At 42.2% G+C, this 20,512-nt stretch overlaps 1 protein-coding gene across 1 annotated transcript; it reads right to left on the minus strand.

Moving 5' to 3' along the window:
* Positions 1 to 1,648: 1,648 nt before the first annotated feature.
* Positions 1,649 to 20,428, minus strand: fbh1 (F-box DNA helicase 1). The gene is made up of 21 exons (XM_087830840.1): positions 20,068 to 20,428; positions 19,644 to 19,799; positions 18,460 to 19,079; positions 18,234 to 18,370; positions 17,759 to 17,906; positions 17,483 to 17,664; positions 17,324 to 17,398; positions 14,069 to 14,160; positions 13,364 to 13,532; positions 13,065 to 13,284; positions 12,877 to 12,964; positions 12,691 to 12,786; positions 12,445 to 12,581; positions 10,732 to 10,828; positions 10,418 to 10,584; positions 10,187 to 10,283; positions 9,050 to 9,247; positions 6,761 to 6,886; positions 6,511 to 6,617; positions 2,296 to 2,430; positions 1,649 to 2,209 (listed from the first exon to the last, which is right to left on the minus strand). The coding sequence occupies exons 1-21, from the start codon at positions 20,084 to 20,086 to the stop codon at positions 2,045 to 2,047; spliced, it is 3,231 nt and encodes a 1,076-aa protein (XP_087686966.1). The 5' UTR covers positions 20,087 to 20,428; the 3' UTR covers positions 1,649 to 2,044.
* Positions 20,429 to 20,512: the final 84 nt, after the last annotated feature.

The raw sequence follows: 20,512 nt of genomic DNA on the forward strand, positions 1-20,512 counted from the left end.
ATAAACATATCTGTGAGTTACACTGATGAAATCATCAACTGATGGTATTTCTTCCTGCTGAGCTGCATATCTTTAAGAAACATTTGTTCAAACAGCCAGCAGTTGGTTTCTTTATTGAACCAGCCAAATATGTTTATCCCCACTGATATCCAGTCAAGAAACAGAACAGCATCCTTTGATTTATTTAGCACATAATTAATCTGAAATGTACCAGACTTTTACATCTAGTAAGTGTCTGGGCTTCTCAAGGTTTTCTTGTCTTCTCTCACTTTTCCCCTTGCTCTAAGGTGGAGGTGATCAGCCTACACTCCTGTTCCTCATCATGTCATGACCTAAAAGCATTTAGGGACAGCTTGTTTATAATAAGGCTCTCTGATGATAGCTGAAATCTGTGGTGTGTTAAAGTCCTTCTCCTTAGAAAATTCTTCTCTCCTTGTGGATATTACAGGTCATCAGCTAATCAGTAGGTTGGTGGTGTGATCCCTGTGGTCCAGTCTGCATGCCAATCCGTGATTCTGCATAATGAGGCCCTATAAGTGCATTTGAAGCAAAAATGTTTGTAGCCTTAGGATGTTAATTATATTTTTAATGTACCTTTTCTTCTTTTATCTGCTATATTTTTTTCAGCCAACCATAGGTGTTTCTTTGCATGCAATATGTCTGCAAGGCTACTGATTTCCAGTGTTAAAACCACCAAGAGAGATTATAGATTATAGAGATAATTTCACTTTGCTCAGCGGCACGCCAAAGTTTTCTGTATAAAGGTAAAAAAAAACAAGGCAAAACATGTTTGTGGCACCACCTGCTCTCCTTCCTGAGAAAATCTAAAGATCGAAATTGAAAGTCTCCTCTTTGTATATATATCTTTAGTATCACGGAAAATGTTAATATTACAGCAGGTGTTTCCATTTGTAACTGTGACCTTTATATGATGGCAACTAAAAAAGTTGTTTGTGCGGTGCTTCAGGTTGACATCCAAATCATGACTAAATATGTACCATTACTTTGGGCGTAAGTGCTAGATGTTTAAATGAGGGACTGACTAAACCCTTAAGATGGGCAGAGCAGTAAAACTATCGTGTTTTGTCATTTAAATGTTTATGTATGACTTAGTTATTTTGGTGCAATATGAATGGATCCTGAGGTCTTTGTCAGTACGTAAAAGCTGTGCAAGTCCAAAATCGACCTACCTACCTTCACATTTTCCAAAGCTTTCCAGTGGGCCATGTTGGGAGTCTTTGGTGGGCTGATTCTGGCCCCCCAAGCCTCATGTTTGACAAGTTGTGTTAAATGCATTGAGTGTGAGCTTACAGCTTTCTTTTTCTGCAAATAAGATCGCTGCAGTCTCCTATCTCACAACGAACCTCAGACTGCTGAGAGGCTGCAGGAAGTGGACACTGATAACATCACTTCCACAGTAACCTCACTTGAAATATGTCAACATTTTGTGTCGTTAAGTAACATTTGCTCTTCCTGTCTTTGTTGTTTTCCATAACTCAAGGAACTTGTACAGCTTTTCAGTCAAGACTAGTGCATGTAAACACATTTCTGTTCTGCCATCTGGAATTTGTTTAACTTCAAAGTTTAAAAAGTAAACTTCATGATGAAACAATACAGAAACTGAAGTTTCCTGTTATAATTATCGGTCATTGCTTTTGAACACAAACCAGATGGGCTTGTAAAGCAAAACAAAATGAGAAACAAATGAGATTACAAACAAGGACCATTCTTAAAAACTGCAAAATGTTACAAACTATTCTGTTATTAAAATGTAATCAGATTTGATTACAGAAAGGAAGACTTAAAAAAAAGTGGCACAAAAAACCTTTTTTAATAGTCACACAAGGCTGGAGGCTCTACTCTCTAATTCAAAATCACACAAATTATACAAAAAGTATAAAAATAATCACAACAGACAAAATACTTTTTCAGTAGTCGGTCTGTTTAACTAAACATTAGCCCCAGCTGTCTGTGTCCTGCTTTGAGCGTTTCGATCTATTTTCCCGACCGGACCGTATCACCGTAGCTCCTTAAAGACGAGCAGTTAGAAAAAAAGCTCCAGGAAAAATGCATGATGGACCGGCAGGTCGAGTCTTTGTGGGATTTCGGCCATTGAGAGCACGTCTTCGGTCATGAGGAAGGCGATGGGCCCGACGCGGGTCCACACACACTTCTCACACAGCGGCCCGCCTTCAGACAACCCATCGGTCTGCAGGAGGGCAAAAGTAGAAACATAAGAATTAAATAATATTCTTATATTATAATATTATCCTTTACATCAAAGAAGGGTCTTACACATCGCATCTGCTGTCGGCACATGATGAAGGCTGAGCCTGGGGTGATGCAGTTGGGACAGTTTGCGATGGAGCATGGGAGAGGCTGGTCGCTCTTCAGTAGGGAACTGGGCATCTCTGACCTAAAAAAGTACTCCTGGAGATAACAGTGAGAAATGGCAGACAGTTTCATTTATATGGATAAAACCGCCTGGAATACAAGGAGCAGGACATTTGATAGACAGTCTGGGAGTGCACATGCTAAAAACCAAACCCATGAGCCAAATCCAGCCCACCCGTGTCAGCCAGCTGTTGCTGTGATGTGCACTGACACTCGTAAAGCATTAAACCATGTCAAACTACATGTGGCTTTTAGCTTTTGAGTTTCACAAGGCTGAACATGAAAAGAATCGTCTAACTATGTACAAGAACAAAACGAATATATGCCCATAGTAACAATCCAATCTAAAACAGACTTTGTGAGGGTGGCCTAAGGACCCAACATCCTCTACTGGGCCCTGTGTTCACTGCCTGGTATTGGTATTTGTCATATGATATCAGAATTGGCAGTTCTACCACTGATGCCCTGTGTGATAACAACAGGTTCACCCTGAGCACATGTAACAGACGTGAAAGGGTCTGGAGAAGCCACAGTGAGCATTATGCTGCCTGTAACATTGTTCAGTATGACCAGTTTGGTAGTGGATCAGTGATGGTCTGGGAAACATATCCATCGACAGTGTTGGGAAGGTTACTTTTAAAATGTATTCCATTACAGAATACATGCCCCAAAATGTATTCTGTAACGTATTCCGTTACGTTACTCAATGAGAGTAACGTATTCTGAATACTTTGGATTACTTAATATATTATCATGCTGTTCACAACTACGTGAATGTACTATTGCTGTGATTTATTACTGTTACTGAAGGTCCGCGGCTCCGAACCGTAGTAAAGGGACCTCTGACTAATACGGTGGGTTCTGTGTCCGGCTCGTAGCCGAAAACTAGCTTTACTTTGTTGTCTGGGTCAACTTTGCTAGCAGAGACAGAGAGAGGCGTTGAAAGGCTGCTCCAACAGAACTTATTGTTTTTGGAGGAAAACACGAACACGGTGTACAGTCGAGTCTTAATAGCTTACTTACAACTGGGCTCGTCAGGCTCTCTTCTTGGCTGCAGTGGTTATTATTATATTTACATGCTTCCAGCTCCCGTTTTTGCTCGATGACAGCTCGTACTTTTCCTTTTTCTCCCTCCCTCGCTCACAGACACATAACGTGTATGGCAGTCCATTCTCCCTGCAGCACGGACTACACTGCCTATGATGCTACATTCTTTAGAGCTATACCGGTAGCATTCTGCCTATTAGCTTAGCACAACAACAACAAAAAGGCCTCTCTCATCCAGGAAACAAGCAGAGAGGGAGCGTCACCCTGTAACCATGGCAACCGTAACGCTGCCACCTGGAACGACAGACCGTAGCTGTCAAACAAAACCCAAACAGTCCTGACCCGCCACAATATGAAACAGGGAAGTACCGCCGTGTAATCCATTTATTTCAACAAAGTAACTGTATTCTAAATACCACCTTTTTAAAAGGTAACTGTAACGGAATACAGTTACTCATATTTTGTATTTTAAATACGTAACGGCGGTACATGTATTCCGTTACTCCCCAACACTGTCCATCGAGGGACACACAGACCTCTACAGGTTAGGCAAAAGCACCCTGACTCCCATTATGTATCGGGATGAAGTTCTTGGCGAGACCCTACGGTGGTGCAGTTCGTCCTCCAGATGAACACTGAAATTACCATGGTAACAACACTCCATGAAAAACAAACAATACAGGGCCCAAAAGGTTTGGTAATAATTTATAGACAGAGAAGTGAAAGCCACTTGAGAAAACACAGGAAGTATAAAAGCAGAGCAAACATGATCAGCTATTTCTGTTTCTTCTTGCTTCAGGGAGATTGCTTCACTGTTTAAAGCTGCTATCGTATCAGAATCTGTTTCCTTAACCATCACACGTCTATATAAAATACTTAAACCATCCAGGAGGAGACAGAGGGTAAACTGTAAGCGTAAACTGCACTTGCAATGGCGGCATTAACTTCATTGCTGTTGTGTTACCAAAGTTTCAAAGTCTGTGTGCACTTTTTTTTTTTTTCAAAAAAACTGAGGTGAAGGTGTCATTACCACATACCCCTCCCCAAACAGAATCCAACAACCACCCAAGAAGCAAAAAGAAAAGACAACAACAGACTATTATGGCCATGCAATTTGCCCACCTCTCCTTTTAGAGTGTGCGTTTTAGACTGTGTTTGGCTTTCTGCAAAAACTGATCTCACTGACTCGGCTCCCAACATCTGTACACCGACTGGGCTGCATTTACAATGGGAAAACTTTATCGTGGAGTTCAGGCAACAGTCTATGTTTACAAAAGATCAAAGCTTGATAAAACCTCCCTAAACAGAAAATGTTTTCGTTTAGCTGTACTGGAAATATAAAGGGCTGAAAATCAAAGTCCTTTGAGTCACTGGAAATGCTAATTAACAAATACAGTGCTTTCAAAATACATCGGATCAATGAGAAGAAAAATCCTACTGGATATCTATACTGATATGGGAACAAACTAACAAAAGGATGTCACATCATTTGATGGAAATGAAAATGATCATCCCACAGAGGGCTGAATTTAAAGACACCCTGAAAATCAAAGTGAAGGCTGTTTCAATTTGCACCACCAAACCAGCCACGTTTGATGATGAAGCACAGTGTTCTCCATGGCTTCTCCACACCCTTTTGTAACAACTCTCCTAGAAATCTCCTCCATGCTCTTCAGACTGTGCTGGGAGACACAGCAAACCTTTTGGCAAAGACATGCATTGATGTCCCATCTGAAAGAGTTGGACTACCTGTTCGACCTCTGTAGGGCCAAGGTACCTCCTCATGCTGACCCTAGCTTAGCCAAATGCTAAACTAGTGGAAAAACAGTCAGGAAAAAAGATAAGGAGGGAAAACTTTCAGTGTCCAGCAAGTCATGTCTTTTTTTCCTCTGACAAAAGGGAAACACTGAGCACCTTCTTATATTTTGTATTGAGGAAAGAGTGATTAGTGTTTGTATATACTGTCAAACAGTGATCACTGTCAAGAAGTGGTATTAAAAAAAGATAAAACAATCAGCCAAGAAAAACTGATTTTTTTAAAATTGTTGGCACAGCTGCCTGTTATAGCAGTCGCTGTTCTACTTCATTGCTTCTTCTTCTTTTTATTTTCACACTGAAAATTCAGCTGCCTGGAATAAATCCTGTAATCAGCTTGGGTCGTCTTCCAGATCCTGAAAGGAGTGACCCATCCGAACATCTTGTACTTACGTACAGATTTTAAGAAATCGCTCAGAAAGACATGACCAAATTTTGTAAATCTACAATTCTCCATTTAATTTTCCCAATTCTTGTTTTGGGAAGTCATTAAAAATATCTGCTGTGTAATCATTCCACCTTGGAAAAAGAATAGTTCAAAGAAATCCCCCCAAAAAGACCCACATAATTATGACAGTCATGCCCATGATGAGTGTATGGAAACTTCCAGCACAACTGTATTTGTTCCATGGAGCTGGAGCTGCATTTAAACTTCCCGGCCACATTCTGGCTTCAACCTGGCTTTGGGGTTTTTCAGTCCGGAAGGCAGCAGAGGGATTGATACATTTTTGGACTTTCAGTCCAAAAATGTATCAAACCTGGTCATGTTACTGCAAAGAAATACTTCTTTGTCCTGAATACTGTACTGCCATGTGTTTTTTGGAGGAAATTCTGTCTTTGAATCATAATGGAAAACACATGGATCCAAACCACCCTCAGTACCACTTACTGGAAATTACGGGACACACAGTAAGGGAGAAGCAGCATTGCAGTAATCTGAAACTTGTGTGGCTTCGACAAAAGGCGAAAGGATTGACAACGTGAAGCTGGGCGGGTCCCGAGTTGAGAGCAAGGGGCAGCTTTTTTTCGTTCTTTAAACTTTCTCATTTCTTCATTCTTTTAAATGTGCTCCAGGTTGTGTTTAAAGCTGTGACTGCTGTGACAGTCATTTCTCAAGGTTTGGTTTAAATGAAGTGCATCTATTCTCATGATCGTGTTGTTTTGATGCCATTATGAGGTTTACATGTGAAGGCGTTACTGAAACTGCACAGCAACAGGATAAGAAGTGAGATGCACAGTGTGAGAGTTTCGTACCCCAGCCATTGTGATGATGCGCTGGATGTTTTTTGTGATGATGAGAGTCGTTTTGGCACGAGTGACAGCCACGTACAGCAGGTTCCACTCATCGTCAGGAATTTTAGCTGTGTGTCGGGGGGAGAAACAACAACAGTTAAACAACATTCCCGCTTTCAGGTAGAAATCATCCTCCTTACTAGACGTGCTTCATGCCTCTCATGACAAAAAGGTCCAAGAAAAAAACAACAACCCAAAAAACACAACATACCAAATGAGAATTCAGGACTGTGGCGCAGGTTGTGCTTAGAACAGGGAACCTTGACGAAGTCATCAGTGACCATCACGGTGTCAAACTCCAGACCTTTAGACTTATGGACAGTTCCAACTATGAAGTCTGGAAGGAGAGCCAGAACAGAGCGGAAAAACAACACTCGTTAAAAGAAAGACTCCATCCTCCAGACAATTAAAGTCATCTATCTAATCCTGAAAGAAAAAAGAGACAAAAGAAAAGATGTTCCAGCTCATGTGAACATCTCCATAACAATAAAATAAATAGTCTATAGTTGCTGATGGTGAGGTCTGAGAGACAAAGACTGTCACTGAGTAAGAAGACGACGAGTCCCCTGCTTTTTTCCTCTTGCTTCACTTCCTGGTGCTTGTTCCAATTTCAACAAATCAGCATCAAATTAAATAAAAAATTATTAAACACATAGAAAAATTATTGAGTGTCGGCAGTGGTTATAGTGATGGCTGTCACCCACGTCATTTAAGTCCCTGGCATGACGCATGAAGTCATCACGAGAAGATTTATAGACATCACTATAAGGTTAATGTTAATGATTCAGCAAAGGGATTTGGAATCATCTTCAAATTATTTAGAACAAATCCACCGTATTTTACTGTGATGGAGTCTGTACTGACCACCCCAACACAACAAACCAGGGTAGAAGAAGTTTTTATTGGATGCAGATTCATATTTCAGGAGCTTTCACATGTACATGCAGTTAAAGAAAGGAACAGTGCAGAACTGACCCAAATCAAAGGCGCAGCAGGACAAAATAAGAGCTGAGAGTCGGTTTGCCAGTTTAAACATGAAAGAATCCATCCTGCCTTCTGTCAACTATTCAGGCTGTGTCTTGATTCATGCTCAGTCATCCAGATAAGTAAATCCCAAAAAGTTGATTCTGTTCTTCTGGACGTAGCGTTCTCAGTGCGAGAAACGTTTCTTCACTCATCCAAGTGACTGCAACTGTACTTTTTATAAGATTGGGGCAACTCGCAGTGAGCTGAGACTGAAGAAGTCACTTGGATGAGTGACAAAACATTTCTCGCACTGAAAACGCTACGTCCAGATGAACAGAATAAACTTTTGTGCATTGAGGCTGTGGGTACTGGTAGTGTAGTGATATAGGGAGGATTTTCCTGAGACACCTTGGGGTCCATTATCAACAGCTGAGCATTGTTTAAACATGACAACCACATGAAAGAAGTCCCAATGTACCCATCAGAAAATGGATACATTGTGTCCTCCAAATCTGAGGTCATAGTCCTCAGCCGGAAAAGGGTGCAGCGCCCACTTCGGGTTAGGGACGAGTTTCTGCCCCAAGTGGAGGAGTTTAAATATCTCAGGGTCTTGTTCACGAATGATGAAGAGAGCGGGAGTTCGACAGACGGATTGGTGCTGCAGCTGCAGTGATGCTGATGCTGTACCGGTCCATCAAAGAGCTGAGTGTAAAAGCGAAGCTCTCAATTTACTGGTCGATCTACGTCGCTAACAGGAGATTCACATCATGTACGTGCAGCTGACAAATCTGAAGCCAGTCTGTGATTGTGTTATGTCATCATGAGCCAAAAACTGAAGTGGAACTGGAAGCAGAGCTTTCAAATGGACAACAAACACAAGCAAATTCAAGAATAGCTTAAAATGAAGTAATGGATGTTTATGCTTGTTTGAATTCCCCAGAAATGCTGTATAAACATTTGAATCTGGCTGCATGCAAAAATCTGAAGGGGATTTTTATGAGTGTGGTTAAAATAGCACCATGTAGAAAGCAGAAGTTGTCTTTTTTCCTCCCACGACACGATATTCCTCACTATTGTACAGTTACATCGTATCCTACTACGTTCTAAACGGAAATACAAAATCCAGGTTTTGAGTAAAACCTAAATAAACAAGCAAGAATCAGGAAAAAACTGAGCTGCCGTTTCTTTATTTTTCAGCAAACACAAAATTATTTTAACTTCTAAAATCAACCCCGCTTTTGATACCCAAAAAGACATTTTCCATCCTTATTTGAGGAAAGGAATAAGTGTTTCTATCTTGGCCAGGTCTCTCTTGAAAAAGAGGTTTTTAATCTCAATGAGATCTTCCTGGTTAAATAAAGGTTAAAAAATTTTTTTTTAATTCTTTTTAGTAACTGAAGTCACTTTATTTATTATTTTTCCAGGCTTCTTTGTGGATAATGCAGTGTGTGTGTGTGTGTGTGTGTGTGTGTGTGTGTGTGTGTGTGTGTGTGTGTGTGTGTGTGTGTGTGTGTGTGTGTGTGTGTGTGTGTACCTGCATTGCATAAGTCGTTTTCAGAACAGGCCTTCAGTCTTGACACCAGCTCGGGGATTCGTTTCCGATACTTTTCCACGATTGTCACCTTTGCTTGGAGTTCATTATCTTCTGTTTGTTCAACATATTTTTTGAAAGCAAAGAAGGGATTCTCACTTCGACGAGAGGCGAACGAGCGGATCAGGGGGTCCCTGATGTCTGAAAGCAGAGAAAGTTCAACATTAGTGTCCGAAGTTTGAGTTCTTTGAAACGCTGTTTTTCCTTTTTTTACTTCATTTGTAAAACTAGAGCAATAACACAGCACAGAACAGCGGACGTTGAAATAAAGAGATTATTAAATATGTCCTGATCATGGTTAAAAGAAGGAGTATGAATAAGGTTGATTATCACTGCAGGGTTATGGACTTGAGGACTTCGTGGACATCTTTAATATTTGGATCATGATCAGAGGAAAGATGTTACCTCGTGGATCTTTGAATACCTGAACTTCCAAAACACATTTGGGAACTTTTCAAGAGTTTTTTAACTTTCAAACAGTAAATGAAAGTGCTTGAGAACCGGACTCCCCACCAAATCTTTTGAACTGAGCAAAACTTTTCAGATGAGAAGTGAAACGTCTTTGGAAACCTAAAAAAATTAATCCCATTACCTTCAAGTTAAGCGCCTGACCTGGATGACTGAGAACCTACACAAACAAAGCAGTTGAAAGCACTAAAAGCCTAATATAAACCTTTTAACTACAGGAAATAAATTACAATTACAGAATAAAAACTTTCTTTTCATGATACACTTTGTTATTTACTTTTTTTCTTCCCCTAAACAAAGCAACAATATGATTATTAGGATTTTGAAAGTTGCTGCTAAACAGCCACCTTCAGTCCCCACAATCTAACAGTGGCTGGTAAGATATGTTTGGCTCTGGTATCAATGGCAAGCTATAGAGCCCCTCCAATCAGAAGATGGAGCAGATGGTGTAAAAAGTGCAGAACAGGGAGCATCATTGCTCAATGCAGTTTGAAAGAGAGCAGATGGATTAAAACATGCATACAATTTATTGACTTGGCAAAGCAAATATACCACAAATATACTCCTGTCACAATAGTCTCATGCTATGGGAAATTATCATTTTATTCTTACAGTGAGGTCTTCGTTCTCCTTCTTGGAGCTGCTGCCCTGTTTGCTGCAGCAGGTGCCATACATCCATGATACGGTCCAGCCCGATGTTCTTTATGTCCTGAGAGAAAATGTCAATATCACATACTGATTACATACATTGATAACAAACATTATAAAGTCTTAATTTTTGATCAAATTTGACCCGCAACGTAATGCATCCCTTCGTATAATTATATGTGGATACACACTCACGCCGATGAAGTGGAGCCTGCAGCTGGGATTTGCATCTGTTAGTCGAACGGCTTCACTAAACACGCCGAAATTGCACCTAGACAAGATGGCTGTCTTCCCTCGGCTTTGGCACGCACCTGCCCCCACAGCCTCAACGACTCTGTCTGCAGCATTGTCACACACCCCGCCTACAGAATAAACAAAACAGTCAAAATCAATTATGCTCAAGTCTTTAAAAAACTGAAACTGGTTCTGAAAAACCACAAATTTTTACATTTTTATAAACACAAAATTAAAAAATGTGAAAAAAACCCCCAAACATTGGAGAAGTTTACCCTTCTGGTTTCCTCCGACAAGAATTTTCTGAACTCCCTTGCAAACTTTGAGGATGGTGGCACCCACATAGGCGATCTCAGCACCAAATCGAAAGCTCTGGACAACATGAATGGCATGAAGGTTTAATAATAGGAGCAAAAAGGATTATACATGCTTGACCCTTTTTTTTTATAAAGACATTTACAGTTGAATAGCAGGGGAAAGGTATAACTGCAAACTTTATAACATGCAATTTTATTTATACAGCACCAAATCACAACAACAGTCACCATTTGAAGGTAAAGACCCTACAATAACACAGAGAAAACCCCAATAATCATACGACATGAGTAAGTACTTGGCGACAGAGGGAAGGAAAAACTCCCTTTTAACAAGAAGAAACCTCCGGCAGAATCAGGCTCAGGGAGGGGCGGGGCCATCTGCTGTGACTGATTTATTTAGGGTGAGAGGAGGAAAAGATGCACACGAGGCAGTTGTCTTCCTGCTTGCAGGCGTCAGTCAGCTACTTGACACACGCCAACATAAGCAGGTTAAGTGAAGATAACATGCTACTTGAAACTGATAGCAGTTTTTCTTAGTGACATCATAATTCCTGCTGGAATATTTGGAAGAATCATCCCAAGTGAAGCTGCAATCTCCCACGTTTAGGCTGAATGAGTGAGATGGTCACATGCGCTTTAATCTTCTTCTACTGCAACCTGATGTGCATTGTAACTGCTGATGTGCATGACTATGAGCTACTAGCTAATATTAGCTACTGCTAGATTTAAGGTTTTAACTTTTCCTTGGAACTCCAAACTGACTGACAACATGTCAAAGGAAACTGCCGGTGTGGTCGCACTGTACTAAAATGGAAAACGGATGGCCAAAAAGCTGAGTTTAAGCTTTGTTTACATGTCACCAGACTGGATCTGATGCCTCCAACTTCAACAGCTCAACTCTTCTGGGAAAGCTTTCTACAAGATGTAGGAGTGTGTTTATGGGAACAAAAACATTCTTTTTGATGATTATTCCAAAAGCACATTTGAGGTCAGACTGTTCCCGCAAAGTTGGGAGCATGAAGCTGTGCAACATGTTTTGGTATGCTGAAGCGTTAAGGGTACCTTTCAGTGCTAAGGGGCCAATGCAGTAGTGGTGCTCTACACCACCACTGCATCCAACGCTTTGCATTCCGCTTGATGATGCAAGGCTTGAATGCAGCTGCTCAGGCATGAAGCTCTATCCCCACTGCTCTTGAGCTAATCTGAAGCCTACATGAACTTTGGAGGTCTGCGGCGATTGATTTTTCAGAAAGCCTCTGCTGACCTCGTTCTGTGATTTTATGCGGCCTACCATCTCGTGGCTGTGTCGCTGTCATTCTCAATCATTTCCCCTTTGTTATCATATCACTAACATCTGACTGTGGAATATTTAGTAGCGAGGAACATGTGGCATCCTATCACGGCACCACACTGGAATTCACTGAGCTCTTGAGAGCGATTCTATCACAAATGTTTATAGAAGCAGTCTGCATGCCTGGGTGATTTTATCCACCTGTGGTCATGGAAGTGACTGGAACACCTGAATTCAATGATGTAGATGGGTGAGTGAATACTTTTGGCAGTATAGTGTATCTTTCTTCTTTTGCTGTATTTGTCAACTTTGACACATGTGATGCTAAATAACATTTTCTGTCCACGTTTACCTCGGTGTGTTTGGGTAGTTGTGTGTACCTGGGTGAGGTAATAGATGTGGGTGTGTTCAACAACATTCAAGGCATTAACAGCTCCTCTGAAGGTGTAGATCTGCTGATGAGGATCGCCAACCAGGATTTTCCCACAGCTCTGAGACAGCAGCACATCCATGATGGCTGAAACAAAAAAAAACAACAGTCAGTGGACAACATGAAAGCATAAAAGCTAAATCGTCAAGGATTTGCTTTTCTGCAAACATGTGAGCCTGTGGGAGTATTTCAGTACCGGGAGTGCAGTCCTGGGCTTCATCAATGAAAAGAGCATTGTATGCACCCGACAGGCAAGGCTTTGGGTCTTGGAGCTGCCATAACTTTAGGTAACCTGGGAATGAAATGTTCCAGTGATCCTCCATCATTTCTTTACACAACGTAGTAAACTTAATTATATTTCTTCATTTCACAGTTGGCGTACCATCGTGGGTCATGTAATAGGCATCTTTTGACTTCTCATTCAGATCCTTCATTTTTTTCCAGATTCTCTGCGCATCACGGACGACCAACTGAAACATGATAACATAAAACACACTTTAGATGTAGCTTCATAATAATTTACTTCATAGGTACAGTGCCGATCCTTTATATACTTTAAAACGTTTGTACCAGTTTTTCATCATGATCTATATCCTTGCGGAAGTTGTTTTTAGTCACACGAGAGTTGGGAACATGTCTTATAGTGATGGTTTCATCTGTAGAAGCCATAAAGGCACTGAGGGTTGTCATAACCACTTTGGCCTTGGTGAAGCCACCGCGGCCTTTGGGCAGAACAGAACTGATGGCGAAAGCCTTCATGTTAAAGGTCAGCTTGTCACGGAATTTGTATCTGAAAGGGAGAGAAGAGAGCACGATAGTATTAAAACGAAGGCCTGCCATCACGAGCATCTGAGAACTCTGATTCTCACCTCTTCCCTACGTCATTATAGGCCAACGAGTGGACGGTCTTGCAGTCCACGTTCCTGGAGAAGCGGCGGCGTGCCTCCGAAGCCACAGAATTGTTGAAGGCCACATAAAGGAAGCGAAGGTCCGGCCGCTGCTCAGCGTACTTCACTAGTGTGGTAGTCTTCCCCGTACCTGTGTCACACAGCACTGACCTTTAATGAAGCTACGACACAAAGACCCATCATCTGCAAATGTAGCCTACATCACACAAGCTGCACTGATGACAAAAGATTCATATTTTACATCTATGTTCCCTACGGGCTGACGGCATCTTTATACCACTGTCTGCTGCAGAACCTTAAAGAGAACAGAGGTAAAACGGCTCATTTCAGGCTAAAAGGCTTCATGAAATCATGTAACGCTCCTCCAGGGCAATCCCACAGCTATAACATAAAGAAATGAGCGTATAAAAATGAGCATATTAGACCCATTTTACCAAGGTGTTATAAAGGAGAAAGAGCGCCCCCTGGTGATGCCTCAAATCCTATAGCATTAAACGTATTTAGTGCAGACAGTACATGCAATGGGAACGAATGGGAAAAGTTAATGAAAACGGACATTGCAGTGTTGTTCTTAAACATTCAATCCACTGGCCAGTGACACATACTCTGGCTGACCTAAAAGATTCATGTAAGGGCACTGTCTCCAATTCCACTTCTTTACTGTACCTGCAAATGCTATTATCTTAACCACGTGGTCATCCTGGATATTGTGGCTGAGGATCTGCTGCTGTTCTTGCGTGAGGTGGATCTGGGGCCGCCTAGCAGAGACACCAGAAACAAACAAAAAAAGTGCTAAAACTCCTCAAGCATCAGTCCAGCTCTAATTATTTGCATATACAAGTTCAGGAAAAAAGAAAATCACACTGGCTGTTAGTTTATTATGTGAATAAGCAAAAATCAATCAGAAAAAAATGGTCTGCAGTGAATTAGTTTGGTCTGCAGTTTGAATCCCTGTTAAGACAGTTAAACATCATGAGCTGAAACCTGATTAGATCCAGAAAAAAAGGACTGAACTTCCATCAAGGAAGGTTTAAGCAACTTGCAAGTAATTATGACGGTATAAGGGGAGGAGGACTCGCTCTTTCTGTAAACAACCGCTGGTGTTCCTCTAGTCACGTTAAGGTGAGGACGGCTGTGCGTAATAAACACACTGAACTGTTAGCAATCGGTCTTCGACCGTATTATCTACTCTGAGAGTTTTCCCTCGTCATAATTATCATTGTTTACATCGCCCCTGACGCTAACGCGGCGCATGCATATGATGTCATCAGCTCTGCGACGGCAGACCTCCTGAATCAAAGCCCATCCACTTTTGTGGCTGTAACGGGCGATTTTAACCACACAAATCTCTCTACTGTTTTACCTACATTCAAGCAATATGTGGACTGCAAAACCAGAGTCAATAAAACACAGTTTTATGCAAATGCTACTGAGACATACACCTCCATCCTCTCCCTCCCCTGGGCAGGGCTGATCACAACCTTGTCCACCTCCAGCCCTTTTACCTATCATCCAGAGACAACCTGAAGTCACAAAAATTGTTATAAGATGGACAAAGAAGACAGAAGAGACTCTGCAGGGATGCTTTGAGGCAACGGACTGGGATGTTCTCTGTAATGCTCATGGGGACAATTTTGACAATCTGACTGGCTGTGTTACAGACTATAGCAACTTCTGTGCAGAAAATGTGGTTCCCAAAAAAAAAACATTCATTGCTTCCCCAACAATAAACCTTGGGTAACCAAAGACATCAAAGCTACACTAAACAAGAAAAAGAGATTTTTCAAAAACTGTGACAAAGAACAGTTGAAATGTGTGCAGAAGGAGCTCAAAGCCAAGATTGCTGAGGGAAAGAAGTCCCTCAGAAGAAAGCTGGAAAGCAAACTCCAAGAAAACAATACCAGGGAGGTGTGGAAGGGAATGTGGGCCATTACTGGCCTGAGACAAAAGAGAGGTGTGTGGATGGATGGGGATGTTGAATGCGCAAACAACCTAAATCTGCACTTCAATAGGTTTGACTGCCCTGCATCTCCTGTCCCCACACCCAGCTCTTCCCATCTTCTCCATTTTCCTCCCCCCCTCTCCTGCTCCCTCAGCCTGTCTCTCTTTGTCCCTCTCAGCAGATGACATCAAAAGGGAACTGTGCATACTCCACTCCAGTAAAGCTGCTGGCCTTGATAGTGTCTGTTCCAGGGCCCTCAGGTGCTGTGCTGCACAGCTGTCTAGAGCTCTACATCAGATCTTTAACATGAGTCTGAAAGTGCAGAGGGCCCCATCACTCTGGAAGACATCCTGCCTGGTTCCTGTCCCCAAAAAGATCAACCCGTCGATCCCCAGTGACTACAGGCCAGTGGCTCTGACCTCACACGTCATGAAGACGCTGGAGAGACTCGCCTGCATCTGCTGGTGGAGCCTTGGCTGAACTCCTTAAAGTTTGCTTATCAACCCCGTATCGCCGTGGAGAACGCCATCACCTACCTGCTGGACCAGGCTTATTCTCATCTGGACATCGTTGAGAGCATCGTGAGGGTCATGTTCTTCGAATGCTTTTAACACGATCAGTCCATCACTGCTGGGCAATAAGCGCAAGAAAATGCAGGTGGATGCATCAATGGTAGCTTGGATTAACAAACTGACCACAGCATGTCTGGTTGAAGAGCTGCCACGCGGATAACATCCTAAGCAGCACGGCAGTGCCACAGGGACTGTCCTATCACCATTCCTCTTTACCCTCTACATGTCTGACTTCAGGTACACGTCTCAGTCATGTCATGTGCAGAAAGGAGGAGGAATACAACAGTGTGGTGGACAGCTTTGTTGTGTGGTGTGAGCTAAATCATTTCCAACTTAACATCGCAAAGACAAAGGAACTGATTGTCGACTTTAGGAAGCATGCTCCTCCTCCTACCCCTGTAACCATCAGAGGGGCTGTTGTGGAGGTAGTTGAGGACTACCGGTATCTGGGGGTACACACTGACTGTAAACTGGACGGTCCAAGAACACAGAAGCTGTCTTCAAGAAAGGCCAGAGCTGGCTTTTCCTACTGAGGCAGCTCAGGTCCTTTAATGTTTGTAGGAAAATATTTACCAAGTTCTATCACTCTGTGGTGGAGAATGTTGTGTTCTTTGCAGCTTTGTGCTGGGGCAGTGGGGTGAAGACAGCTGATGGCAAGAGGCTGAACAACCTGGTTAAAAAGGCTGGTTCTGTCCTGGCTGTCAGACTGGAGAACCTGGTGTCTGAGAGGAAAATGCTAGAAAAGTGTCTCAGTATCATGGACAACCCTTCTACGCCTCCATGATGGGCCATCGGAGCACACGTAGAAAAAACTCATCGCCTCTGAATGCAGAACTGACCACCACAGGAAATCCTTCCTGTGGTGGCAATAAGACTGTACAGCTCTTCTTTCATCGGTAGATGATTTTCTAGGATTAATATGATTGTATTTTGTTCTCACTCAGATTGTGAAATATTATCACCTGTGTGTTACTGAATGTTTGTTTCATCCCCCATCATATGCTGCTACTCTCTTTATTCATTGCACTAACATTATGTCACTTGTCATAATTACTTGTAGTGATAGTTATGTCATTTTATTTTATCTGCGCTCATTTTTTCTCGTTGCATTGAGCATGTTTGCAACAAAAGAATTTCCCTCAGGATAAACAAAGTTCTTCTTATCTTAATCGGTTAATGGGCTTCACCTAATGAGAGTTTACGAGAGCTGACTGAAACTGCTGAGAATTATAGGACCAGTTGGAATAAATTCTTGCAACAAGAGAAACGTTTCAAATCACATACAGAAAGAAAGCTTGCTGAGCCGCTCTTCTTCAGTCTTCTCAAAGTATTTTAATTCACTGAATAAAATATCGATATTTAGCGTCCCTGTATCGGTATTACAGAACTAACATATTTTGACCTCACCTGCTCTGTGGAGAGCTGACAGGGAAGGGGCCATTCTCCATCAGGTGGAGGACATAGTAAATGTTGTAATGCAACCTGAGCAGGCAGAAAAAAGAAAAACAAACAGTGTGACGAATGATGAGAACAGAAATCTGGATTGCTACTCGTTATTCATCTTACCTGTTACTGACAGTGACTTTGTTCCTTTCTAAAGCGAGCAGCATCATGGCCATGTGGCAGAGGTACTCTGTGATGGCCGAGTGTGACATGCAGCCCGTGAGCAGAGACACCAAGGCCTGCACATCACCAACACCCTCACTCAGGATCAGTATGACAGCCATGGCTGCATACGGGTTAGGACCCTGGAAATCAGATCCATTGTGGACACACTTTAAAACTCAGATTGTCTCTATATGATCACATGGCATTTTTTATGTATTAATGAGTGAGTCATACAGTAATTCCAAGGTTAAAGTGCTTCTGAACATCAGAAATACGCAGTCTGATGGAGGCCTCGGCCTGAGGGAAAAGGCGATGTTTCTTTACACGCTCCAGAACGTCATCTGGCCTCAAGCGCTCTCCAACCTTATGCTGAGCCATTAAACTGATAATAAAGACAACACAAACACACAAAGTGACATTTTAAAAATGAGAAATTGATATCAAATTCCAGTCACACACAATGTGAGCTCAGCTTATTTACACTTTTGTTTCTTTTTTGTTTTTTTTACAGCGAGGGTGGCCACAGCAACTCGTATACAGGAGAGACTTGCATCACTTCCCAAACAGATCAGAAACAGTCATATTAGAATCATATTAACCAGAAATACATGAATAATTTTCTGCAGTTCAAGGCGAGACTTCATGTGGTGGATATTTTACAAGAACTTCAACTGTTTTGTAATTTTTCTTATTAAAGAAAGTAACTTACACAACTAGCTTTCGTATGCTGTGCTCTGAAGGTGCTGGCCCTGTTATACCGCTGTTCCTCAGGATGGAGCAGATCTCCATCTCTGTATGCCTCTCTCTCATCATGTAGCGATAGTATTGTTTCTTGAAAGGCACAAACTGTGAAGAGAAGCACATCCAACATGACTTTAACATTTCGCTCCACGTGCTCATTTTTATTTTGCGATTGTTGTTTGGTGTCATCTTACCGTGCTGTCCTGGACGATGTTCCTCCAGCGATGGCAAACGAGCCTGACATTGAGGTAGAGGTCCTGGGCAGGTAGGAGGCACAGCACCTCTCTCAGCACCTCCTCTGGAAGGTCGTCCATGCAGCCCTGGGGTTTCAGCAAGCCGCTTCTGCTGCCCAGGAGCCCAAAGTGGGCATCGGGAAGGGCCTCCACCTCCTCTTCTTCATTATCAATGTCACAGTGGTCAAATTCATCATCATTCCCAAACATCTCAGCCGTCATTCCCTCCAGATAATCCACCTGCTGCTCTACCTTCACCTTAGACTGCGGCATCATCTCAACAGCCAACAGGCTGGCATCGTCAATCTCCTCCTCGCCTGCCTCAGGCTCTGGCATCATCACAGAAGCTAAAAGACTGTCATCGATCTCCTCCTCCGCTGTTACCCTGAGCTGTGGTGCCAAAGGTACAGCCAACAGGCTGATATCGTCATCCTCATCCTCCTCTTCTTCTGCAGCTCTTGGCTCTTCCTTGGAGGTGGAAGGCAGGGAGGATTTGTGCGGACTGGAGCTGATGACTCGCGCCACAGAAAAAAATTCATTGATGCCCTTCTGTCTCCCAGAAGGACTTCCTGTGGCAGGTGCTAAGAGAAAAAGGACAAAGATTTATAATCTGATTCCTTCGACTTTTTGTCAAAAGGCAAAAAATACATCCATAAATCATTGGTTTAGTTTAGTAAGGTTGTCTGTTGTGTTCTTTCATTTCTTTTGGTGTCACTGAGCTGCTGATTTATCAAATTCTAAAGTCTTTGCTGATCTCTGATAGTTTTATTGGTGGTTTTCAGCCTTACTTGCTCCAACATATCTTTGGGTCACATATTTAAAATTGCATTAAATTTACAGTTAAATGCAGTGCACTTCAATCACCGCTTGACTGCTTGGTTTACAGTCCACTACAAAAACTGTGTCTGGCTGGGGGTGGCTGTAGCTCACGTGGTAGAGCAGGTCATCTGTTAAGCAGTCAGGACTTAACAGTTAAAAGTGCTTGATGGGGTGAATTAATTAGTTGTATAAAGCACTTATATATAAAGCACATATAGAGTTGAAAAGTGCTATATAAGAACCAGTCCATTTAACATTTACCAAGTCACATGCTCAGTGTTCTTTTTCTCACACCACACTGTAATAAAAGCTTTACACCACATTACCAAACTTTGGCCGCTTGGTGGGTGTCCTGGGGTAAAGCCCCCGGTTCGGATCACGGTTGCCCATCCTCTGGTTAAAGGTGTGAGGCCGGGTGAGGACTGCTCTTTGTCCCAGTCCATCACAGTCTTCTGCATTCAGGTGCCTCCTCTTGGCCTTTCCTAGGAAACCACACAACATCCAGCGGTGGCAGAACAATTCAAATCACAGTACTGGGATTATCCTGCATGCAAGGTAAGCCTTTCTTTAGCTTTCAGCCTACAATTGTTTGCTAACTAGTTTAACTTTAAAGATTATATTCAGTTTTGTGGGATAAAACATGGCAACAAGTCTAAAAAATCTCGTTAAAACTTTATTTTTCGTATACGTGCATTTCAAAAGTAGTACATGAGTACATACAGTGTACTTAGCTTTAAATCCTGAACTTACCTTTAACAGACACCTCCATTTTCTGCTGCTACGCCTACAATCTTTCAGTAACAAAGCCCCATAATTTCACGTAGAGAAGTCTTTACACACGAACAGCCTCAGAAAATACCCCCGAACCGTCCAAGCTAACGTCCACAAACGATCACTGCTAGCCCGTGTGTGCCTGCTAACATTAGCACTACTTCTCCCAGAAGTGCTGCTAATGCAAAAACTACTTTAAAAACGCGACTTCTCTTAAATGTAAGCGGACTAATTTAACGTTAACAGGGATTCATTGGAGAAAACGTGCATGTATGTTTTTGTTTTCGAGGAAAGCTTCTGAAGTTGCAGGTCTGGTGTAATTGGTCGGTTTGTTCTTCTTTGAATCTCAAACCAACTTGAAAGGCGCATCATCGCCACCTACTGGAAAGCTGAAATTCGCATTTTGCGACATCGAGCGAAGTTC

This window comes from Neolamprologus brichardi, chromosome 17 (assembly GCF_056152115.1).
Source record: "Neolamprologus brichardi isolate AB-2024 chromosome 17, ASM5615211v1, whole genome shotgun sequence".
Lineage (NCBI taxonomy): Eukaryota > Metazoa > Chordata > Actinopteri > Cichliformes > Cichlidae > Neolamprologus > Neolamprologus brichardi.